This window comes from Mastacembelus armatus, chromosome 11 (genome assembly GCF_900324485.2).
Source record: "Mastacembelus armatus chromosome 11, fMasArm1.2, whole genome shotgun sequence".
In the NCBI taxonomy this organism is placed as follows: domain Eukaryota; kingdom Metazoa; phylum Chordata; class Actinopteri; order Synbranchiformes; family Mastacembelidae; genus Mastacembelus; species Mastacembelus armatus.
This window is the reverse complement of record NC_046643.1, coordinates 12056942-12074565: the sequence shown is the minus strand read 5'-3', so window position 1 is coordinate 12074565 and position 17624 is coordinate 12056942. Positions and strand designations below refer to the sequence as shown.

The following is a 17624-nucleotide window of genomic DNA, read 5'->3' as shown; positions in this document are numbered from 1 at the left end:
CTTCTGGTTTAGATTTAAACATGATGTGAAATCTGCTTCACCTCCAGCTCTCTGAAGAATATCCGCACCCAGCTGCTCTCAGATTATAAGGACAAGGATGAAGCCATCAAGTTCACCACCAAATGCATCACCCACGAACTCAGCACCCTGAGCTCTCAGCTCTCTGCCGGTCAATGCAAGTCCAACCATGTGAGCTATGACAAGTGGCTGGCTCACTGCAGTGACTTGCGGCTGACAGCTGACAACCTGATAAAAGACTCTTCTACCTTCAGGGGAAACCTGAGGTTCACTCTGGCCAATGTAAGACAACACTGACAACTTCAGGCAAAGACTAACTGAAGAGTTTAGGGCAAGGATAGATTAGTCAAAGCTCCTGTCAGTACACTATGAGTGCATGAAGTATTCTTTCATCAGATTTGATCTCATTGATTTGAACTATGGGAGTCTTAATATGTACAACAATTACAGCTGAAAAATGCCCAGGAGTGCCAGCATCACAGCACAGGTGACTCCCTGAGGAAGAAGATTAAGCTGAGCCAGATGCAGGAAATGATGCTCTGGGAGAGGCAGCAGGTGAAGCCACTGGATACTGTGGTCACAATCTTCCATTTGCACAATAATTAAACTTGTGATGTTTATTAATTGTTCTCTGGCTTTTTGGAATCTCCAGGTCAAGGATGAGATTTCCGATCTGACTAAGGACATACACAAAGTGATGGCTCAGATCAGGAACTGTAATTCCAAGCTCCATCAGACCACTGCCTGAACCTCCTCAACCAGAGACCCAGATATGAGCTCTGCCTAGACCAGGTAAGTGCCTCACCAAGCATTAACAGATAAAATGTGGTTAGAACTAGAAATACAGAAAGACTGGCCTTGCACTTCTCAGTTGTTTGCTGTGTCTATTTTTCTGTTCCTCCTCCTCCAGCCCCACATCAGCCTCATGCTGGAGAAACATGACCTGACAAAGATGGCAGCTGGACTTTACCCAATACTGAAGCGCTCTCAGTAAGTCTGTCCAATCACAGAGGTCACGGCCGAACCTCCCTGATAGTGACGAGCATCAGCATCAGTAGCCTGCCACCTCATGTCCTACAAATGACCATCTACTCTTTTCTTATTGTGGACCCTTATGATAGGCAGGACCTGGTGCTCGCTCGCAGGCACCTGATGGTTCTGGAGGACAAGCTGGTCAAACATGCTCATGCCCTGGAGGTGGAGAAGAAGTGCCAGAACCTGCATCAGAGTTTCCTGCCAGCGCTTGACACCACTGTGGTCCTCGCCAACAAGCCCAAGCTCTCCAGGGCCACGGGACTCTCCGGCTCTAATGCCTACCTGCAGTAGGGCCCAGTGGAGTGTGTTAGCACTTTGCTGCACATATGGACATTAATATTTGGTGCTGCAGAGTTTAATAAAATATCTCTCAGCAATGTTTTACTGCCCTGTTATTAATCAGCATGTACTTCATTTACTGTACTTGTTCTGTGCTGTGCGCACCAGGCTGTGTTTGGCCTCAGTGTTTCCAAATTCCTGGTGGGCCCTTGTGGTCGTAAGAGCCGCAGGCCAATCAGCCGGTGTTTAGGAGTCACGTGTTCTTGGGTGTCGCCGCTTTAACCGTTTGTTGTAGCAACGGGCCTTAGCAACGCACCGGCTCCATGGAGACCGTCCGTCCGAGTGAAGGAATGCAGGCAGCACACAGAGAGGAGACACACCGAGGTGTGGTTGATTAAACCTGGCATTTATGACTTTATGGACCTATTTCACATCGGTGCTTTGAGGTCAATATGGGATGCAGCAGCTCCACAAACACCGCGGTCCAACCGCTGACGCCCGGGGAGGCGAGTGGAGATGAGGTAGGCTCCACAGCCCGCCAGCTTCAATTTAATCAATGAATGTTGGAGCAACAGTTAAGGCTCAGTACACTCAAATAGTCTTTAACTACATTTACTGCCTATCTCTCCAACAGCACCCAGTATTTATTCTGATAATAGCTATAAAAGTATATGATAATAAAATTATTTAGATATAATTAAAAGTATAACAAACTAAAAACTTTATCATTAGCTTAAAAACACTGGAAACTGAAAAATAAAAACATGAATGAATAAATGAAAAGCTTCAACTTCAAAGATCCTAGAATAATATAATGAAGTAAAAAGTACACTATTGTAGTTTATGTAGTCAGGTTGAAGGGTAAAGTAGCTTTAAATGATTTTTTAACTGTATTTAAAAAAAAAACACTACTACAGAAAAGATCATTACTTTTCTGATATTTCACAGGATTTCTAATTCCATGCCATAATCAGGCAATGTTTATATTAAATTAACCATTTCTTAATCTTGAGATTACATCATTTTAAGCTGCTGTGTATCATTATTGTACCTGAGCTACTGTGTTTATAGCACATTGTCAACACACTGAAGCCACCATGACAACATCATCCCTGGGATACCATACAGAATGGGGTCAGGATGTGAAGCTGCCGAAGGGTGCTGGGGTTTTTTTGTTTTTATTTTGCAGTCATAGTGTCTCTGTGTTGTCAGGATGATAAGGGAACTAAACTTGATGGATGTGGAGACTCTGCTGTGTCAAAGGGCACCACCGACAGCGGGGTGGTGATGGAAAACAAGGAGATCCCCCCGTTACCTGGAACAGTGCCCAGAAAACTCCCTCCTCTATCATCTCAGTGTGTCAGAGAAAGTGAGTCAGGCAAAATTACACAAGCTGACAAGCGCGTGTTGAATAAAACAGAACCCATCACAGTGCAGAGAAAATCCAGAGGGAAGTGTGAAGTGTTTTTGTTTTGTGTGTCTCCCTCTGCAGCGAGCCCAGGGTTGCTGCAGCAGGAGAGCACAGCACAGGAGCGTCAGAAGTCTAGTGAGATCCTGGAGGAGCTGCTGAACCAGGGCATCATCCCAGTAGGACAGACCAGAGAGAGGAGAAGCGGGCAGGGAGAGGCCTTTAACATCATGGTGGGTACATGATCCACACTGGTCAAGATAGGAACCGGCTAACAGGCATCAGTTGTGTTGAACTAAAAGGTCCAATATCAATATTGGGATAAAAGACTAGTATATCTATATATATCTATATATAATATTAAATGTGACCACACTGCCCAGCCATACATTAAGACTTTCAAGTTATCTGTCAACAGTACTAATTACACAAACTGATCAAATATAAAAAGCTGAAATATAGCAGCAGACCCAAGTGATGGCAGTTTATTGCTAAGGTCAATATCAGACTGTAGCTTGGCCTCAATAAAGAGGATTTTCTCAGCGAAAATCTGGATGAACTATCTCACTACCACCCATAATTTATTTTAGTTTTTCCATCCGGGTGATGTTCTTTAACTTTCTTTCTGAATAGTGAGAGATTAGTTTATGTTAACAGCATGCTTTTCAGGTTTTAACACTACATACTCAAAATTTAGCATACGGGGAATGCCAAGTGTAACAGTGACCCAGTGTGCACCGCATTTATTTTGAAACCTGATTTTCAATTTGTTTTTGTCCTTTAATAAAAATGTATGGAACTTTTAATTAAAGTTTAGTCATGTAATTTTTGTGTATTTGAAACACTGCACCTCCTGCTATCTCATTCCCCCACATTATTACCTTGTGGCCATGCATTAATACCTCAATTTCAGTGTTCACAGGATAAGTGTAATGTTGAACTATATCTCCCAAACAATACCAGGTAAAGTACACTCAGCTATAATGAGTTTTGTGTTCTCTGTCTCCCCCTGCTGTGTGTTTGTGTGTGTGTGTGTGTGTGTGTGTGTGTGTGTGTGTCAGCTGAATGACATGGAGGTGATCAGACGAAGACCTCCTGCCAGGCTGGAGTCCCTGAAGGCTAAAAAGGCACAAACTCTCCCCAGCAGAGAAGACATTGAGGAGAAGATAAGACTGGCTGAAGAGAGGCGCAAGGTACAGTGTGTGTGTGTGTGTGTGTGTGTGTGTGTGTGTGTGTGTGTGTGTGTGTGTGTGTGTGTGTGTGTGTGTGTGTGTGTGTGCGCATTTTCTCGTTATCTTATTTAGTTCTCTCCAATACACTTTTCTACTCACTTTCTCAGTTAAAGGAAGATGAGCTCAAGATGCGTTTGAGGACTAAGTCGGCACGTGTTCGTGTCCATGGCCTCATCCCCAGGGCAGAGGAAGTGCAAGACACCCTTATCCCTGTGGAGCCGCTACAGTCACCACTCAGCCCAGACCTCCTACATCCACCGCTTCATAGCCATATCACATGCAAGGCTGACGAGGGAGGAGAGTGTGTGAGAGAGGCAGGAGGTGACGGCGAAGAGTGCAAAAAAGAAATGGGCAAAGCAGAGAAGAAAGAAGGGGGAGCGAAGGTAGGCTCCACTGGAGACAACAGAGAGGAAAGTGCAGAGAGGGTTAGTGAGAATGGTGAGGAGGAGGAGGAGGAGGAAGAGGAGGAGTTGAACCAGGTGGAGGAACTCCAGGTGGGGCAGCTCCTCGCAGCCTCAGGGGAACTGGAGAGTGACTCTACCTTTCAACATTCAGAAGATAAAGAGGAGACGTTTTAAATGATTCTATCAAAGGGCCATTAATCAGTAGTTAGAAAGCTATGGAGGACAGCCAGAATTATGCTTTTTGCACAGAGGAAACTTGTATAACAATATATAAAATAAATGTATAAAGTTTATATTATTATCAGATCAAGCTGTGATTGGACCTTTATTTAATTAGATTAACCCAGGCTAATGTGAAGGTGAATCCTTTGTGTTTTCACCCAAAAGGCAGGGAAGTGCACTGGCCCATAAATCGTTGTAATATTGTCACAGGTCAGAAAGAAGCACAGACAAACATGGGCTTTTCTTTCCAATGTATAATTGACCTCATTGATTGCTTTAATAAATATGACCAGCAGTTAATGTTCTTGCCAACATACCAAATTGTTCTGTTTAACCTTGCATTCGTGAAGAGTTTTTACTACATAGCCTGTAGAGCGTGTACTTTGGGCAGCTGTTCTGCTGGCCTGAAGATGGCGCTGTTTCAATGAGTTATATTTGTGTGAAGTCAGTGCACCTCATCTATAGAAGTTATGTGGAGGAGGGTTTGGGAGCATGAGAGGAAGTGCCTTATTTTGAAAAGATGTGTAAGCTGTTATTCATCAGTAAAGTTCCCACATTTTTTCGCTACCTCTTGTTTGTGTAAGAGCGTACTCATCAATTGCTGATGAGTATATATGTTACAAATTTATGTTACAAATTTTAAAGACCTTGGTGTGACTATGCAGTGGGTACTCAGCTGCTCTAATGACCTTTGACCCTAAGCTTTTCACTGGCTGACAGCTGTGGGCTACAGCCAAATGGGTGATAAGCTCAGCGCTACAGTTTCAGCTGTCCAGAACTGTGACCTTTGTCTTGGTTACACTAAAAGAAAAAAAAAACAACTTTTCTTAGTGTTTTAAAATTTGTATGTCTGAGTTAATTAACAAACACATTCTGACACATTCACTATCCACTTTGCATCTGAGATATCAATTTGACTATTTCTAAAAAATAAATAAATAAATACTGGTAATAAATTATAAGTGAAACTACAGCCTGGTATTGGGAAACTATAAGAGGATTCAAACTAGTCAGCATGCTGCAAATGAACAAACACAACAAGGGGATGCAACCTGACCGGATCACCTTTGTTGAGCCTGAGAAACTCGATAATGGTTCCCCTTTTCACGTCTCCGTTCGTATTTGAAAAGGCCTGTGGCCGCATTAATAAACCAGTGAGGGAACAGAGACGCCGCAGAAAGACGCACTATCAGGTTGCACTTCATTGTGACATGGAGTTCTGCAGTTCAGATGGATGAGAGGAGTCAGATACTTTTATCTCTAAACGCACAGGTTGTGGTTATAGTCTCAAAAAGGCATGTTGGTGAAAACACATCTGAGGACTAAGTGAGGTTTAGTGCCTGTGGTGACCTGCATCTCAGCCACACCTGATTGGTCCACAGTGTCCACAGGACATTAGAAATACACGGTTAAGGGGCTCCAGTGGCATGACATGACAAATGTGTCAGCTCCCTGTGTCACTGTACGCGCAGGTAATGTATGTAGGGCGGGCACAGAGCGCTCACAGAAGCGGAGCCGCCATGAATGATTCACAGCAGACTTCCCTCTCACATTACTGGAGGTGAATTACTTATCCTGACTGTTCAAAAGCAGCTCCAGCAGGCGGCCCAGCGCAGAGCGGGCCAGCCTTCACCAGTCAGTTGAATCATTGATGTTCACAGACTCTTGATTGAATAGATCTCTGGTTTGATCCTTACCCATCATTGGCTGTGCGTAATTTTATGATGTTCGGGACTTTTGAGTTATTTCTTCACATCAGATTTCCTTATTTAATCACTGCACATTTTAAGATAATAGGGGTCAGTTCGAGGAAAATAAAAAGGTCATAAAACGGAACCAATGTTGCCCTAAGTTTTCACAGGACATCGGTTGTAGGCCTCAGGGCATTAGAGCCCATAATCTTTTAATGAAGGAACCTCTGATTATAGAAATACAGATGTAAGGAAAAGGACAATCCCTCTAATTTAGGGCGCAGTCACGCCAGGACTTCATGACTTTTGTCTGTTTGGTTACAGAAACGTGCCAAAACTCTGTCACCCCCTGATTTTTACAAGCTGCACCTGTCAGTCTGCTCTGTGCTGCTGCTCTAATGTGTCTGTCTCATGGCTGCGTCCGCTCCATGACGCTGTTGAAGCCGAATAGAGACACAGCAAAGGTCTAACTTGATCTGTGTTTTATCACAGGAGCGATGGAAAGTGTTTATTCAACAGGCAGCGAAATTCACACCAATATTTCCTTTGTGTTTTATTGTTGTGCCCACGAACCACACCGGATACTCTCTGCGTCCAAAATATCACCAGTGGAATCAGATCGTGTTGGTCCCTGGTAGTTAATTAACTCGTGATTCTAGTAAAAACACACCCGGATCTTTTTTTTTTTTTTTTTTTTTACTTTTTTGTGAAGAACCTCCAGTGTTTCACACTGTGCAGGCTTCCCAGCTGTTTGTGCGTGACGGTGGGCGGGCAGAGATGGACTAAAAGCTGGGCGGAGTTAGGAGCAGCGCTTTTAGGAATGGGTCCCAAACGAATTTAGTTAGACAGCAGAGTTAGTGAGAAGAGCTGGAAACACCTCACGGTCTATTTGGGACAATCCGCTCCGTAACTCCCCAGTTTACTGTTGGAAGAAAAATCTACCTCTCCAGACTTCTTTTTTTTTGTCGAGTTTTTGTTTTGTTTTCTCTTTAGAAAAAGTTACAGAGCCAGCTGATATTTCTCTTTTTCTTCTCTTCCAAAGATTTTCTTTTATTGATAAGGAGAAATTGCACTACTCTTTTTATTCTTCCTATTTATTGTATTTTGCACTAACGATGCACACCACGCAAAAGGACACGACCTATACGAAGATTTTTGTCGGGGGTCTTCCCTACCACACCACGGATTCAAGTCTCAGGAAATATTTTGAGGTGTTTGGTGAGATTGAAGAAGCGGTGGTCATTACCGACAGACAGACTGGCAAGTCTAGGGGTTATGGATTCGTAAGTATCCCCTAATAGTGACACGTTTATCTTGTTTTCCACATAATTTAGCTCCAAAACATTTTACGCATGTGAAATTCTTGCCATCACGAGTCTCTGTCGGTGTGCGCGGCTATCGTTGTCTTTCACAACATCATGACTAACGTTGATATACCTGCAGTCATGGGATGTTTATGTTGTCAGAAGTAAGCCGTGCTTAAATCTGTCACTGGTTTCTGTTGCAACCTGGTATGTTGCGCGCTGGTATGCGCTCTGACACGTTTTAAAAGCGAGCTGCCCGCACACTGACAGCTCTGGTGGGCTGAGAAAAACCTCATGCTGATGTGTTGGTGTTGCAGAGAGGTGCTCTGAAATGGCTCCTGGTTTCATCATCTGAAAACTGTTTACAGCTTTTTGGAAGCATATTTTTTTGCTCCCCACTTGTCATAAAAAGCTGACAGAGGAAAAAGTGTTTCTGACGCAATAGAGCAGTAAAACAACAAGTCAGTCTGCAAGTATGTTTACAGGATCTCTTCTTAGTGACAGTTTAATTCATTTAAACATTTATGGAGCTCTAAGTATAAATGTAAAGAGATCTTTGGACCCCATAGAGGGCCCCTATTGAGGATCTATAGAAAAGCTGCATGGTGATCATTGATACGCACAAATATCTGTATTTATGTGTTGGAACCAATATTTATATGTGCAAGCCAGAAGTGAATGTTTTTACAGCCTCAACTGACATATAATCTTTACTGTTGCTGCTACATCAAAGTCTTTTATTACTCCCTTCAAAAAAAGTTAAAAGTTAATCCTCAGTTGCAGACGTGTGAAAAAGAGTTAGGAGAGAGAGAGAGGTAGTTAGTGAAGGTCTGAGCAGAGAAGTGAAGTCTGGGAGAGATACTGGATCCATGTTCTCAGCCAAGCTCCCATTCACTCCTGATAGTTTCAGCACATCAACAGAGGGTGATGGATGTGTGTGTGTGTGTGTGTGTGTGTGTGTGTGTGTGTGTGTGTGTGTGTGTGTGTGTGTGTGTGTGTGCACTGCCAAATACTTACTGCTGTTAATAATGCCCCCCCCCTTACACACAGAGGGGAAGAGGAAGGACATGCACACATAGGAGTTGAACTCACACGTGCACAAAAAATATTTGTCTTTATCTTTATTTAATTCTTCTCATCACTTTAATGGACTGTCTTCTTCATCAGTAGTCTTCATCTTTTCTATCCTGCATGTGTCCTTCTCTGTCAGGTGACGATGGCAGACCGCTCAGCTGCAGATCGGGCCTGTAAGGACCCCAACCCAATCATTGACGGCAGGAAGGCCAACGTCAACCTGGCCTACTTGGGGGCCAAGCCTCGAGTGATGCAGCCAGGTAAAGACAGCCAAATGAGAACCAGTAAAACTAAACTGGTGTTTGTTTTCCAGTCAGTGTTAGGTTACATATAGGCAGAGATATTTGTTTAAAGAGCAAATTATCAACTTGCATGAATCAGAAAATGAAGAATGAAAGCACTTGTCAAAATAGTTTTAATTCAGTGTCAACATGCAAAGTATTGGATTTATTACCAAACCGGCAAACAAGAAAGGCGAGTCAATCTTCCCTGATTTTCACCTGAGGGCTCATTTGTTTTTCAGGCAGCTTCTGCAAATGTGGGAACATGTTATTAGGTTATAGATCCTCAATGAACAGAAAAGTGACTAGTGAGGGTTTTACAGATTTCTTTTATTTCCTCTGCTTTTGCAGGTTTTACCTTCGGTGTTCCCCAAATTCACCCTGCATTCATCCAAAGGCCTTATGGGTAAGTACTACATTTGATCTGTATAGTGTTGCTTTTCTAGTGACTAAATTTGAAAGTCATAAATGTGAACATGTTTCAGTTTCATCTTTTCTCAACTTAACATGTGTTAACTGATATTATAGGTGTGTTTTTGTCTTTACTCCTGTTTTATGCCCAACATTGATAATTGCTGATAGTTAGAGCAGGACAGAAAGTAATATGTAGCTTGTTTCTTTATGACTGTCCTCCAAAAGCCCAGTCACAGTTGGAGATAATGCTCGTGTGTGTGAGTGTGTGTGGACAATAATGGAAACTTCCAGGTTGACTCAATGTTATCTATCTTTCTCTGGTTCGACAGGCTCGCTCTCGGTTAAGCTAACTGTGTGTGGAATAGTTCTGCGAACGTAATCACAGATCAGAGAAAGGAATTACCTGTAGACTCAAACACACACAAACAAGCTCTGAAAATGGTGATTATAGATGCATGTACGTCGATTTCATTTGACTTTTTTTTTTATTTGAATAGATCTTAGAGCTTTGTGTGCAGTTATGAAGTGGTGTTATTAGCTAAACCGTGTGCTTTTTTACTTTAATGACAAAAAAAAAAAAAAAGCTAGGTTGACTGAATTTTTGGGGTGTTTTTTGTCCTGTTTTTTATTTTATTTTATTTTATTTTATTTTTTTTGTGGAAGCGTGTTAACTTTGCCAAGAAAGAGCAAAGTTTTTTTGTAGTTTATTTTTTATTGCTTTTAGCTTGTGGTTGATCTGTTTTGTTTAATAGGATTTGCTGTTTCATGTTTTTTTTTTATTTTTGGCTGTCTTGTTGGAGTGAGTGGTGAATTTCCTGTGTGGAGTTTCTCATATTTATTTATTTATTGTCACCTCCTTGTTTCGACCCCTCACACGTTCACCATTATTTTTCTCTAAATAACAAAACCCTTCATTGCTTGTGCTCATAGCATCCTCCTGGTGTCACTGGCAGGACTTTAACACAGTGTACTAGAATTTAAAATTCACTACATTTTGCTCTGTCAGCTCACTACAGCCGTTCTCTCTTTCTCTGCGCCTATTATCAGTCTTGTGGTCAAGTAACGCTGTCAGAAATGTGCATGTCTTACAAAAGTCTGCCACTTATTATGTGAGCTGTATGTGCTTTTATGTGTATATGTGTGGTTGCTCATTTTTAAACCCAGCTCAGTGCACCGAAGTCTCCAGTGTGGCCCAAACAAACGTCTGGATGCCCCCCCACCTCTCTCTCTCCTATTTTCTCGCAGCGAGCTTTCGTCACATGGGCTTGTGGTGTTAAGGAAAACAAGCGCGCCCATTGTGGCACACAAAGCCCCAAATGCTGACGCTGCAGTCGCATGAAGCCCTGTGTTGTGTGGACGTTGGGGAGGGAGGACGGGTCTGGTGAGGGTGCGGGAGCTGTCTCTGTCATGTTACAGCAGATTAGGGGGGCATTTAAACATGGTGAGAGGGTGTTTCAGGGGTCACATAGATGAACAGCCTCACCCAGGAAGAGATCACTAATCACAGCTTGAAATTTGTTTTGTACTTGGTTTGTAGTTTTGTTGTTGACTCTTAGACACAGATTAGCAATGGATCCACACAAACTAACCTGAGCCAAGTAACTTTCTAGGTATGGGTCAGGCCTTCTCTACTTAAAGTGAAATAAGACACCAGATCCATCTGTGACTGGGTCATAACAACAAAAGTGTCATGAGCTGCTATATAGAAGCAGGACAGGTGTGTATTGCTATTAGATCCACACTGCTCAGTGTGCATTTGCACCCGTGTCTGTTTCTCCTGCAGACAGCTTGTATGATGGAACTGGACCTTTATTTAGCCTTGAACTTTAATACTGGGTTGCATGCACATGACATTGCAATCAAGGCATACACATAAACAGCGTAGGAAACATCACAGGTACCAGCCGGATATTGTGATATTTTTCATTTTCATGTTTTATGATGATCTCCAGGTGAAAGAGGGTATCTTTTATTAACAGCCACACTGGGTCAGACTGCCAGAGCTTTGCTTCCCATTGCAAAAAAAAAAAAAAAGTGTGGGTGTGTGTGTATATATGTGTGTGTGTATGTTAGCCATCCCATTCTAGGTTTCAATGCAAAGGTTGAAAAACATACTAAGCTAGGAGTTTGATTTCAAACTCAGTGGAGGTGTATGGGCTCCTTACCTGCAGCCTGTACATGTAATCATATATAGTATGTACTAATAAAAATGTGCAGCTGAAAGTTTGCATTATTCCAACTATACCTATACTATACCTATTCCTATACAGATCTTCAAATGCAGTAGTAGGTACTTAAACTATTTAGTAATGTCCTAGCTGGGTTAGGTCTCCTGTGGTTATCATTGAGAAGATTCAGAAAATCGTGCACAAAGATCAAACTATTATTATGAAATTACAAAATAATTAGAGTCACATTTTTCTCAGTCATGCATGTTGTATTTCCCGAGCAAGCCAACATTATATATGATGTATTTAATTATCAAATTGGATTATTAAATTATATTTAATGATTTTTTTTGGTTGTTTTTCACTAGTTTATTCAACTTATGGACAAGAATAAACTATTTGTTCAGGCATAGGTATGTGAGGTATTTGTGAGAAAATGCAGCTACTCATTTGTACATTTTGTGTATTTGTGTGTTGGTGTTAGACCAATCAGACTTATACTGCCCTTTCGTTGCATGTTGGATATAAGATATTATAAGATATAATAATTCAGTGATTTCAGATAACAAACAGGAAAAGTCTCTCCACTGAGGTATTTGGGAGTTATTTTATTCATCCAGTATAGTCGGTATAGCATCTAGTAAAATCATCCTGGAAACTTGCCACTCGCCTGATCAGTTTTATATTAAAGGAGAATTTCAGTTACACTTGATGAAGTTGCTGCTTCTGTGGATTTTCCAATTAAAGTAACTGTGAAAACACAAAAAACTTTCAATGCAGGAATGTTGTCACTGGCTTTTATAAATTGGTCTAACCTGTATGTGTGTGTCTACGTGTGTGTGTGTGTGTGTGTGTGTGTGTGTGTGTGTGTGTGTGTGTGTGTGTATGTGTATTGTGGCTTCTGACAGCGACAGCAACAACCTTCACTCACCACACCACACCAAACCCTTACTCAATTCAGAACTCCTCTTTTCCTTTTTTGTGGCTTTTCAGTGAGTGATTGTGCTGTGCCTTTGTTGTCGTCGTTTTTTTGTAATCAGTCTAGTCGAGGTGGACTATTTTTACATATTTCTTCCTCCCTGACGCCTTGCTGTTGTTTTGTTTTTCCTGTTTTTCTCTTGGCGCACTGTTTTCGGTTGAGATGTGGATTGAGTTGGGTAATGGAGTGCTGACAATAGGGTTGCCACGATAGATCCTGCCTTTCACTCTCTAATGTGTTCTGCACCTTTCTTTCCTTTGCCAATCTCGATTCAAAATGGCCATGCGATGTTCGTTTATACTGATTCCAGTGATTATATTGGGCTTCCTTGAATTTCTCTCAGTGGATCTTTGAGCCATCCTCATTTAAGTTAGGGTCTTGTGCAACAAATATCAAATTATTTATATCAGCTTCTTACACTATTTCAATTAAAATGAGATTGAATTTGACTTCCCTTTTATCTCTAACGTGGACGGAGGCCTGTTTACGACATCGGAGGCTCAAAATCATTGACACTTCCCATCTCTGAACCAGACGTTTAACTTTCGAAAGTTCCTCTCATACTCACTGCTCCTCACAGTTTCCAGACCTTATAGAGTCTGTGGTGTGGGATAAGGCTATGTGATGGAGGGCAGAATGTGCTCATTGTTCACAAATGTTTATTTAATGGAAACATCCCTCTGGGTGCAGAGCCTAGCCCCTGCTCCCCTTGCTGCCTCCCTGGCCCTTTGTCCTGACACAGAGGGGAAATGGCCAGCAGCGTCCCTTTTTGAAAACTGTCCAGCTGTCAAAGTGGCAGTGACATTTTCACAATGCTTCCCTGGGCTCATCTCCTCTGTCCGCACCCCAGTCCCCCGGCCCTGTAAGCCGCACTTCCCCCTCCCTCCCCACCCTGCTCGCCCTCCAGCGAGCAGGAGGACAGCACAGGAGCCAAATCCACATGTGACCAGCTGCAGATTACAGCTCACAAACTTTCTTTTCTTTTCTTTTCACCTAACCTCTGTCTGCCTCTCCGTAGATCTGTCACCACAGCACAAACTCAAAACTGACCAAAAACAGTTTCTAATGTTGTATCCCATAAAGAAGAGGACCCAGGCTTCACTCTTTCTAAATGTGATCATATGGATGTGATTTTTTTTTTTTTTTTTTAGTAGCTATATTTGAATGACCCAGAGGGTAAACATGCAGCCTTTGGGTGTTCAAAGTTTTGCTCACCTTCCAATCTTCTCTTCACAGGGAGATGTCTATTTTGGCAACCCTATCTATATTGTTCTAATCCCTACTAGCAGGCATTTCTTTGGTGTTCTTGACTGGTGGATTGGACTGGGGCTGGGTGGTGGGAGGGCGCTTGGCCGCAGTGTGCTGAAGTTGGGCTTTAACGTTATTTTGGGCTCTTTTTCTCAGGTTTGCACTGCTGCCATGAACCGAACTAACGACTCATATGTGTGTGTTTGTCCCACAGCATCCCAGCCCACTATGTGTACCCTCAGGCCTTTGTGCAGCCCAGTGTGGTCATCCCTCATGTGCAGCCTGCAGCTGCTGCACCTGCCACTGCTTCCTCCCCCTACATCGACTACACTGGAGCTGCCTACGCGCAGTATTCTGCAGCAGCAGCCAGTGCTGCTGCAGCCGCTGCATACGAGCAGTATCCTTACGCCGCTTCCCCTGCAGCCACAGGCTACATGGCCACCGCTGGCTACGGCTATGCAGTCCAGCAGCCCTTAGCCACCGCTGCCCCAGGCTCGGCCGCCGCTGCCGCCGCAGCCTTCACCCAGTACCAGCCTCAGCAGCTGCAAGCTGATCGCATGCAATAGCAGCCACTGCAACCGCTGTACATGCAGAGCAGGGAGGCCAACCCCTGCCCACAGCTGATTGGTCAGGAGAAGGCACTGCAAAGGAAAAGGAAGCGAGAGTGATTTTAAGGGTGGGCTTGGCTGCCACTCAGAGGCAGAATTGCTTTATAAAGGTGATGATGATGATGGTAGTGATGATGATGGTGAGGTAGGAACTTTTTACAGAAACTTTCCAATATGCTGTGCTTCAACCAAAAAAATGAGAAAATGGAAAAAAAGTCACAGAACAAACAATGGAAAGTGATTTACTATTATTATTGTTGTTACTCTGATTATTATTATTATCATTACTATTATCATTGTATTAGAGTACTTATTTTTAGAGAGGCAATGCAGGAACTAATCCCTGTGATTGGTATAGGTGTTGAACTAAGCCTTTAAGTCCTATTGCTGTCTTTAATGTTAGTTTAGGAAACTGTTCTGTTTTTTTTTTTCATTTGTGGTGTTCCACAAGTGTTTTTGGTTATTTGATGCCCTCATAACATTTATATTTATTATTCTTACTCATTGAGGGCTCTCCTTGTTCTTTTTGTCTTTTCAAGTGCATTTTTTTTAGGAGTTAATATTTTCTGATAATCAGGGAAATGGAACCGTTTCCAATAAGTTAGCTATTATTATGTGACCTCTGTCAGGAAGTCAAGGAGTCGCAACCTGTTGTGTCACATGTGTTTGCAGAACTACCTTTTTATCTTCCTGATGCTGAATGTCCCTTTTTTTTTTTTTTTTTTTTTTTTTTACTCTGTGTCTTGACCTCTTGACCTATGCAAAGCAAACAAATCAGTGGGAAACAAAAAAAAAAAACGAACAAAAAACTGAAAGTGTCATCAACTCTAACTTGGACTAGAACGGGGACTTGGCAAACAAAATAAAGGCAGTGACAAAAGGAGAGGGGTTGACAATGGCTTCAGACAATGAGAAACACTAAATGAGTTGCTTTTCCAAGTTTCACTCACATGTACACCGACACATGCATTCAAAGTTGCACGCATAGCAGTCAAAGACAAAGGCAGCACAGTCATGTTTCTCTCTGCCTCTGGGATGGAGAGAAAGAAGAAGAGACAGAGAGAGAGAGCAGCTGCTGGTGGGGGTGGACGGGGCCACTCCAGCGCCACACAGACAGATCTCTCTGGAAAGAACGCATCACTTGTGCTCGTTTGTTGAGCTGTCACATTTTAATCCCTGGCCGGGCCCATTTGGGAACCAACTCCACACCCCTCCACCCAGCACAGAGCAACCCCTCCATCCCCCCCCCCACAGTCATTCAGCCCTGCCGCTGTCAGCACTTCCACCTCTGTGCTGCTGTAGTCTGGTGTCAGGTACACACTGACAAACACACACTTTCACCAAAGCCACCCCGGCAACTGGCCTGCCTCATGTCTGTGAAGAACACCAAGGGGGGGGTGGAGAGGATGAGGTTTACCGTTTGATGTTACGTGGGTCTGTGTGCCTTACATTTTTACTGCTATTTAAAAGAAAAAATAAGCAAAAAGAGAAAAATCTACTATTTAAGATATTTATTTTTGAGGGTTGATCATGTTGACACTCTGAGAGTAGAGACTTAGTGGTGGTACTGTATTAATAATATCATTATGTACTCATCTCAAGGCATATATAAGTTATTGATTAGTTTTAGTAATAATTATTATAATAATTATTATTACTATTATTAACATACTCAACCAAAAATGTTGATGTAGGAGGTATTTAAGATACTGTTATGTGCACTGTACTTTTATTTTTTATCTTTTTGACTCTTTAGAACATGACATTAAATATTAGCTTCATGCTTTTTGTATGGAAGGACTTTATTTAAAATGCAGGCCTGTTTGCATGCAGATTGTACTCTGCCTCTTCTGTGTTTAAACAAGAGGAAAAAATAATATTAATTTTTGACAAAAACAAGCAAAAAAGCTGCTTTCTCCATTAGAATGTATAGTCGTTGTCAAGGTTCCAGTAGCTGTGCTTTCTTTTGCTTAACATTCATCAGATGGGCTATTTTACACTGTTGGGAATTTTTATACTTGAACTGTTTCTTACAAGGGAAATATTAGAATAAATGACAAAAAACAAAAAACTTTTTAAGGAAGCTTTTCATTGTCACTGGATTAAGGCATGTAAAGTGTTATTTAAATGGAAAAGGTCCTGTTGATATTAAAACCTTTACGTCAGAATTTCAAAAAAAAAAAAAAAAAAATTACTCAAAATTGAAATAAAATGTTCAATATTTAAAAAGTGTGGTGAAATTTCTTTGCAAGTGGTCAATTGTGAGGTTATTTTCCATGCATCCACATGCTGTTTGATCTACTCGCACTTCTTCTGAGTCTGTGTCCATGTTTCTGTCTGCCTTTGGAAGCAACTGCAAGGTGACAAACACATCACACATGCCGCTTTCCTCATCGCGAAACCATCTTGAGGGGACGTTATTTGAAACGCTCTCATTACGGTCACACCCACAGCTTGCACGGATACGACTGACACGTAATAAAGTATCTCAGGACTCGGCCTATCAATGATTCATTCTCTCTCTAATCAATAAATCATGTTATTAAAAAAAAACGTGTGCCTGGATTTAGTGGTTTGGTCCCTGGTGAAACATGAAACTGGCCCATACTGTGAAGGGGTGATAATGACACATCATGAAAGGAACAAGGCCTCAGGAGGTGAAATCAGCAACTATCTGAACTCATGACAGAACAAATTAAGTCAGTTTCTTTATGAAAATGCTGATATAGAGATATGCTTGATTTTAAAGTAGAGCTCCAGTTCAGTTGACTCATCAGAGGAGTATTGCTGAAAACAGCTGTGAGCTACAGTGTCTCCTTGTGTCTACTTATCTGGTGATATTAAAAAAATCCCTTAAATGGACTAAGCATCGAGTAGTACACCAAAATCTATTTATTAGTCTGCAGACCTGATGGACTAAAACTCTTTTATTAATGACTTTTTAAATGAGCACTCACTCATCAGTTTATTCATCACAAAGTCTGTGAAGAAGGTTGTGCCTTGTGAAACTGTGCAGGAGCTTCCAATGACCGATTATTTTCAGCAGCATGATGCTAATGTCTAACGCTGAGTTCAGACTGTAATTACAGAGAGACGTTCCCATCAGGCTTCAAGTTGTAGGTAAGTAAAGAACTACAGAAGTGTCAAAAACATAACGCAGTGATGTTTATCTATCTATCTATCTATCTATATCATTTAAATAAAGCTGCACAGGCCATAGTTGGTTTGTCCCTGGTGTCATTTGTTAATGAACCAGTAG

General features: G+C 42.0%; 2 protein-coding genes and 1 pseudogene across 2 annotated transcripts; all 3 read left to right on the top strand.

The window, feature by feature from the left end:
• Positions 1-1344, top strand: part of LOC113126279 (uncharacterized) — a 2492-nt pseudogene extending 1148 nt beyond the window's left edge.
• A 292-nt stretch (positions 1345-1636) lies between these two features.
• stmnd1 (stathmin domain containing 1) lies at positions 1637-5037 on the top strand. Its single transcript, XM_026300568.1, has 5 exons — positions 1637-1853; positions 2545-2701; positions 2825-2973; positions 3802-3933; positions 4080-5037. Exons 1-5 carry the CDS (start codon positions 1785-1787, stop codon positions 4548-4550), a joined length of 978 nt encoding a protein of 325 aa, XP_026156353.1. The 5' UTR covers positions 1637-1784; the 3' UTR covers positions 4551-5037.
• Positions 5038-7125: 2088 nt separating this feature from the next.
• rbm24a (RNA binding motif protein 24a) lies at positions 7126-16556 on the top strand. The gene is made up of 4 exons (XM_026300547.2): positions 7126-7572; positions 8804-8927; positions 9300-9354; positions 13972-16556. Exons 1-4 carry the CDS (start codon positions 7405-7407, stop codon positions 14321-14323), a joined length of 699 nt encoding a protein of 232 aa, XP_026156332.1. The 5' UTR covers positions 7126-7404; the 3' UTR covers positions 14324-16556.
• Positions 16557-17624: the final 1068 nt, after the last annotated feature.

Excerpts from the sequence above, each read along its gene's own strand:
- rbm24a (XM_026300547.2), top strand. The coding sequence starts at position 7,405 with ATGCACACCACGCAAAAGGACACGACCTATACGAAGATTTTTGTCGGG. Across the intron at positions 8,928-9,299 it reads GCCTCGAGTGATGCAGCCAG|GTTTTACCTTCGGTGTTCCC; the intron begins GTAAAGACAGCC and ends CTGCTTTTGCAG. Across the intron at positions 9,355-13,971 it reads TTCATCCAAAGGCCTTATGG|CATCCCAGCCCACTATGTGT; the intron begins GTAAGTACTACA and ends TTTGTCCCACAG.
- stmnd1 (XM_026300568.1), top strand. The coding sequence starts at position 1,785 with ATGGGATGCAGCAGCTCCACAAACACCGCGGTCCAACCGCTGACGCCC. Across the intron at positions 2,702-2,824 it reads ATCTCAGTGTGTCAGAGAAA|CGAGCCCAGGGTTGCTGCAG; the intron begins GTGAGTCAGGCA and ends CTCCCTCTGCAG. Across the intron at positions 2,974-3,801 it reads GAGAGGCCTTTAACATCATG|CTGAATGACATGGAGGTGAT; the intron begins GTGGGTACATGA and ends TGTGTGTGTCAG.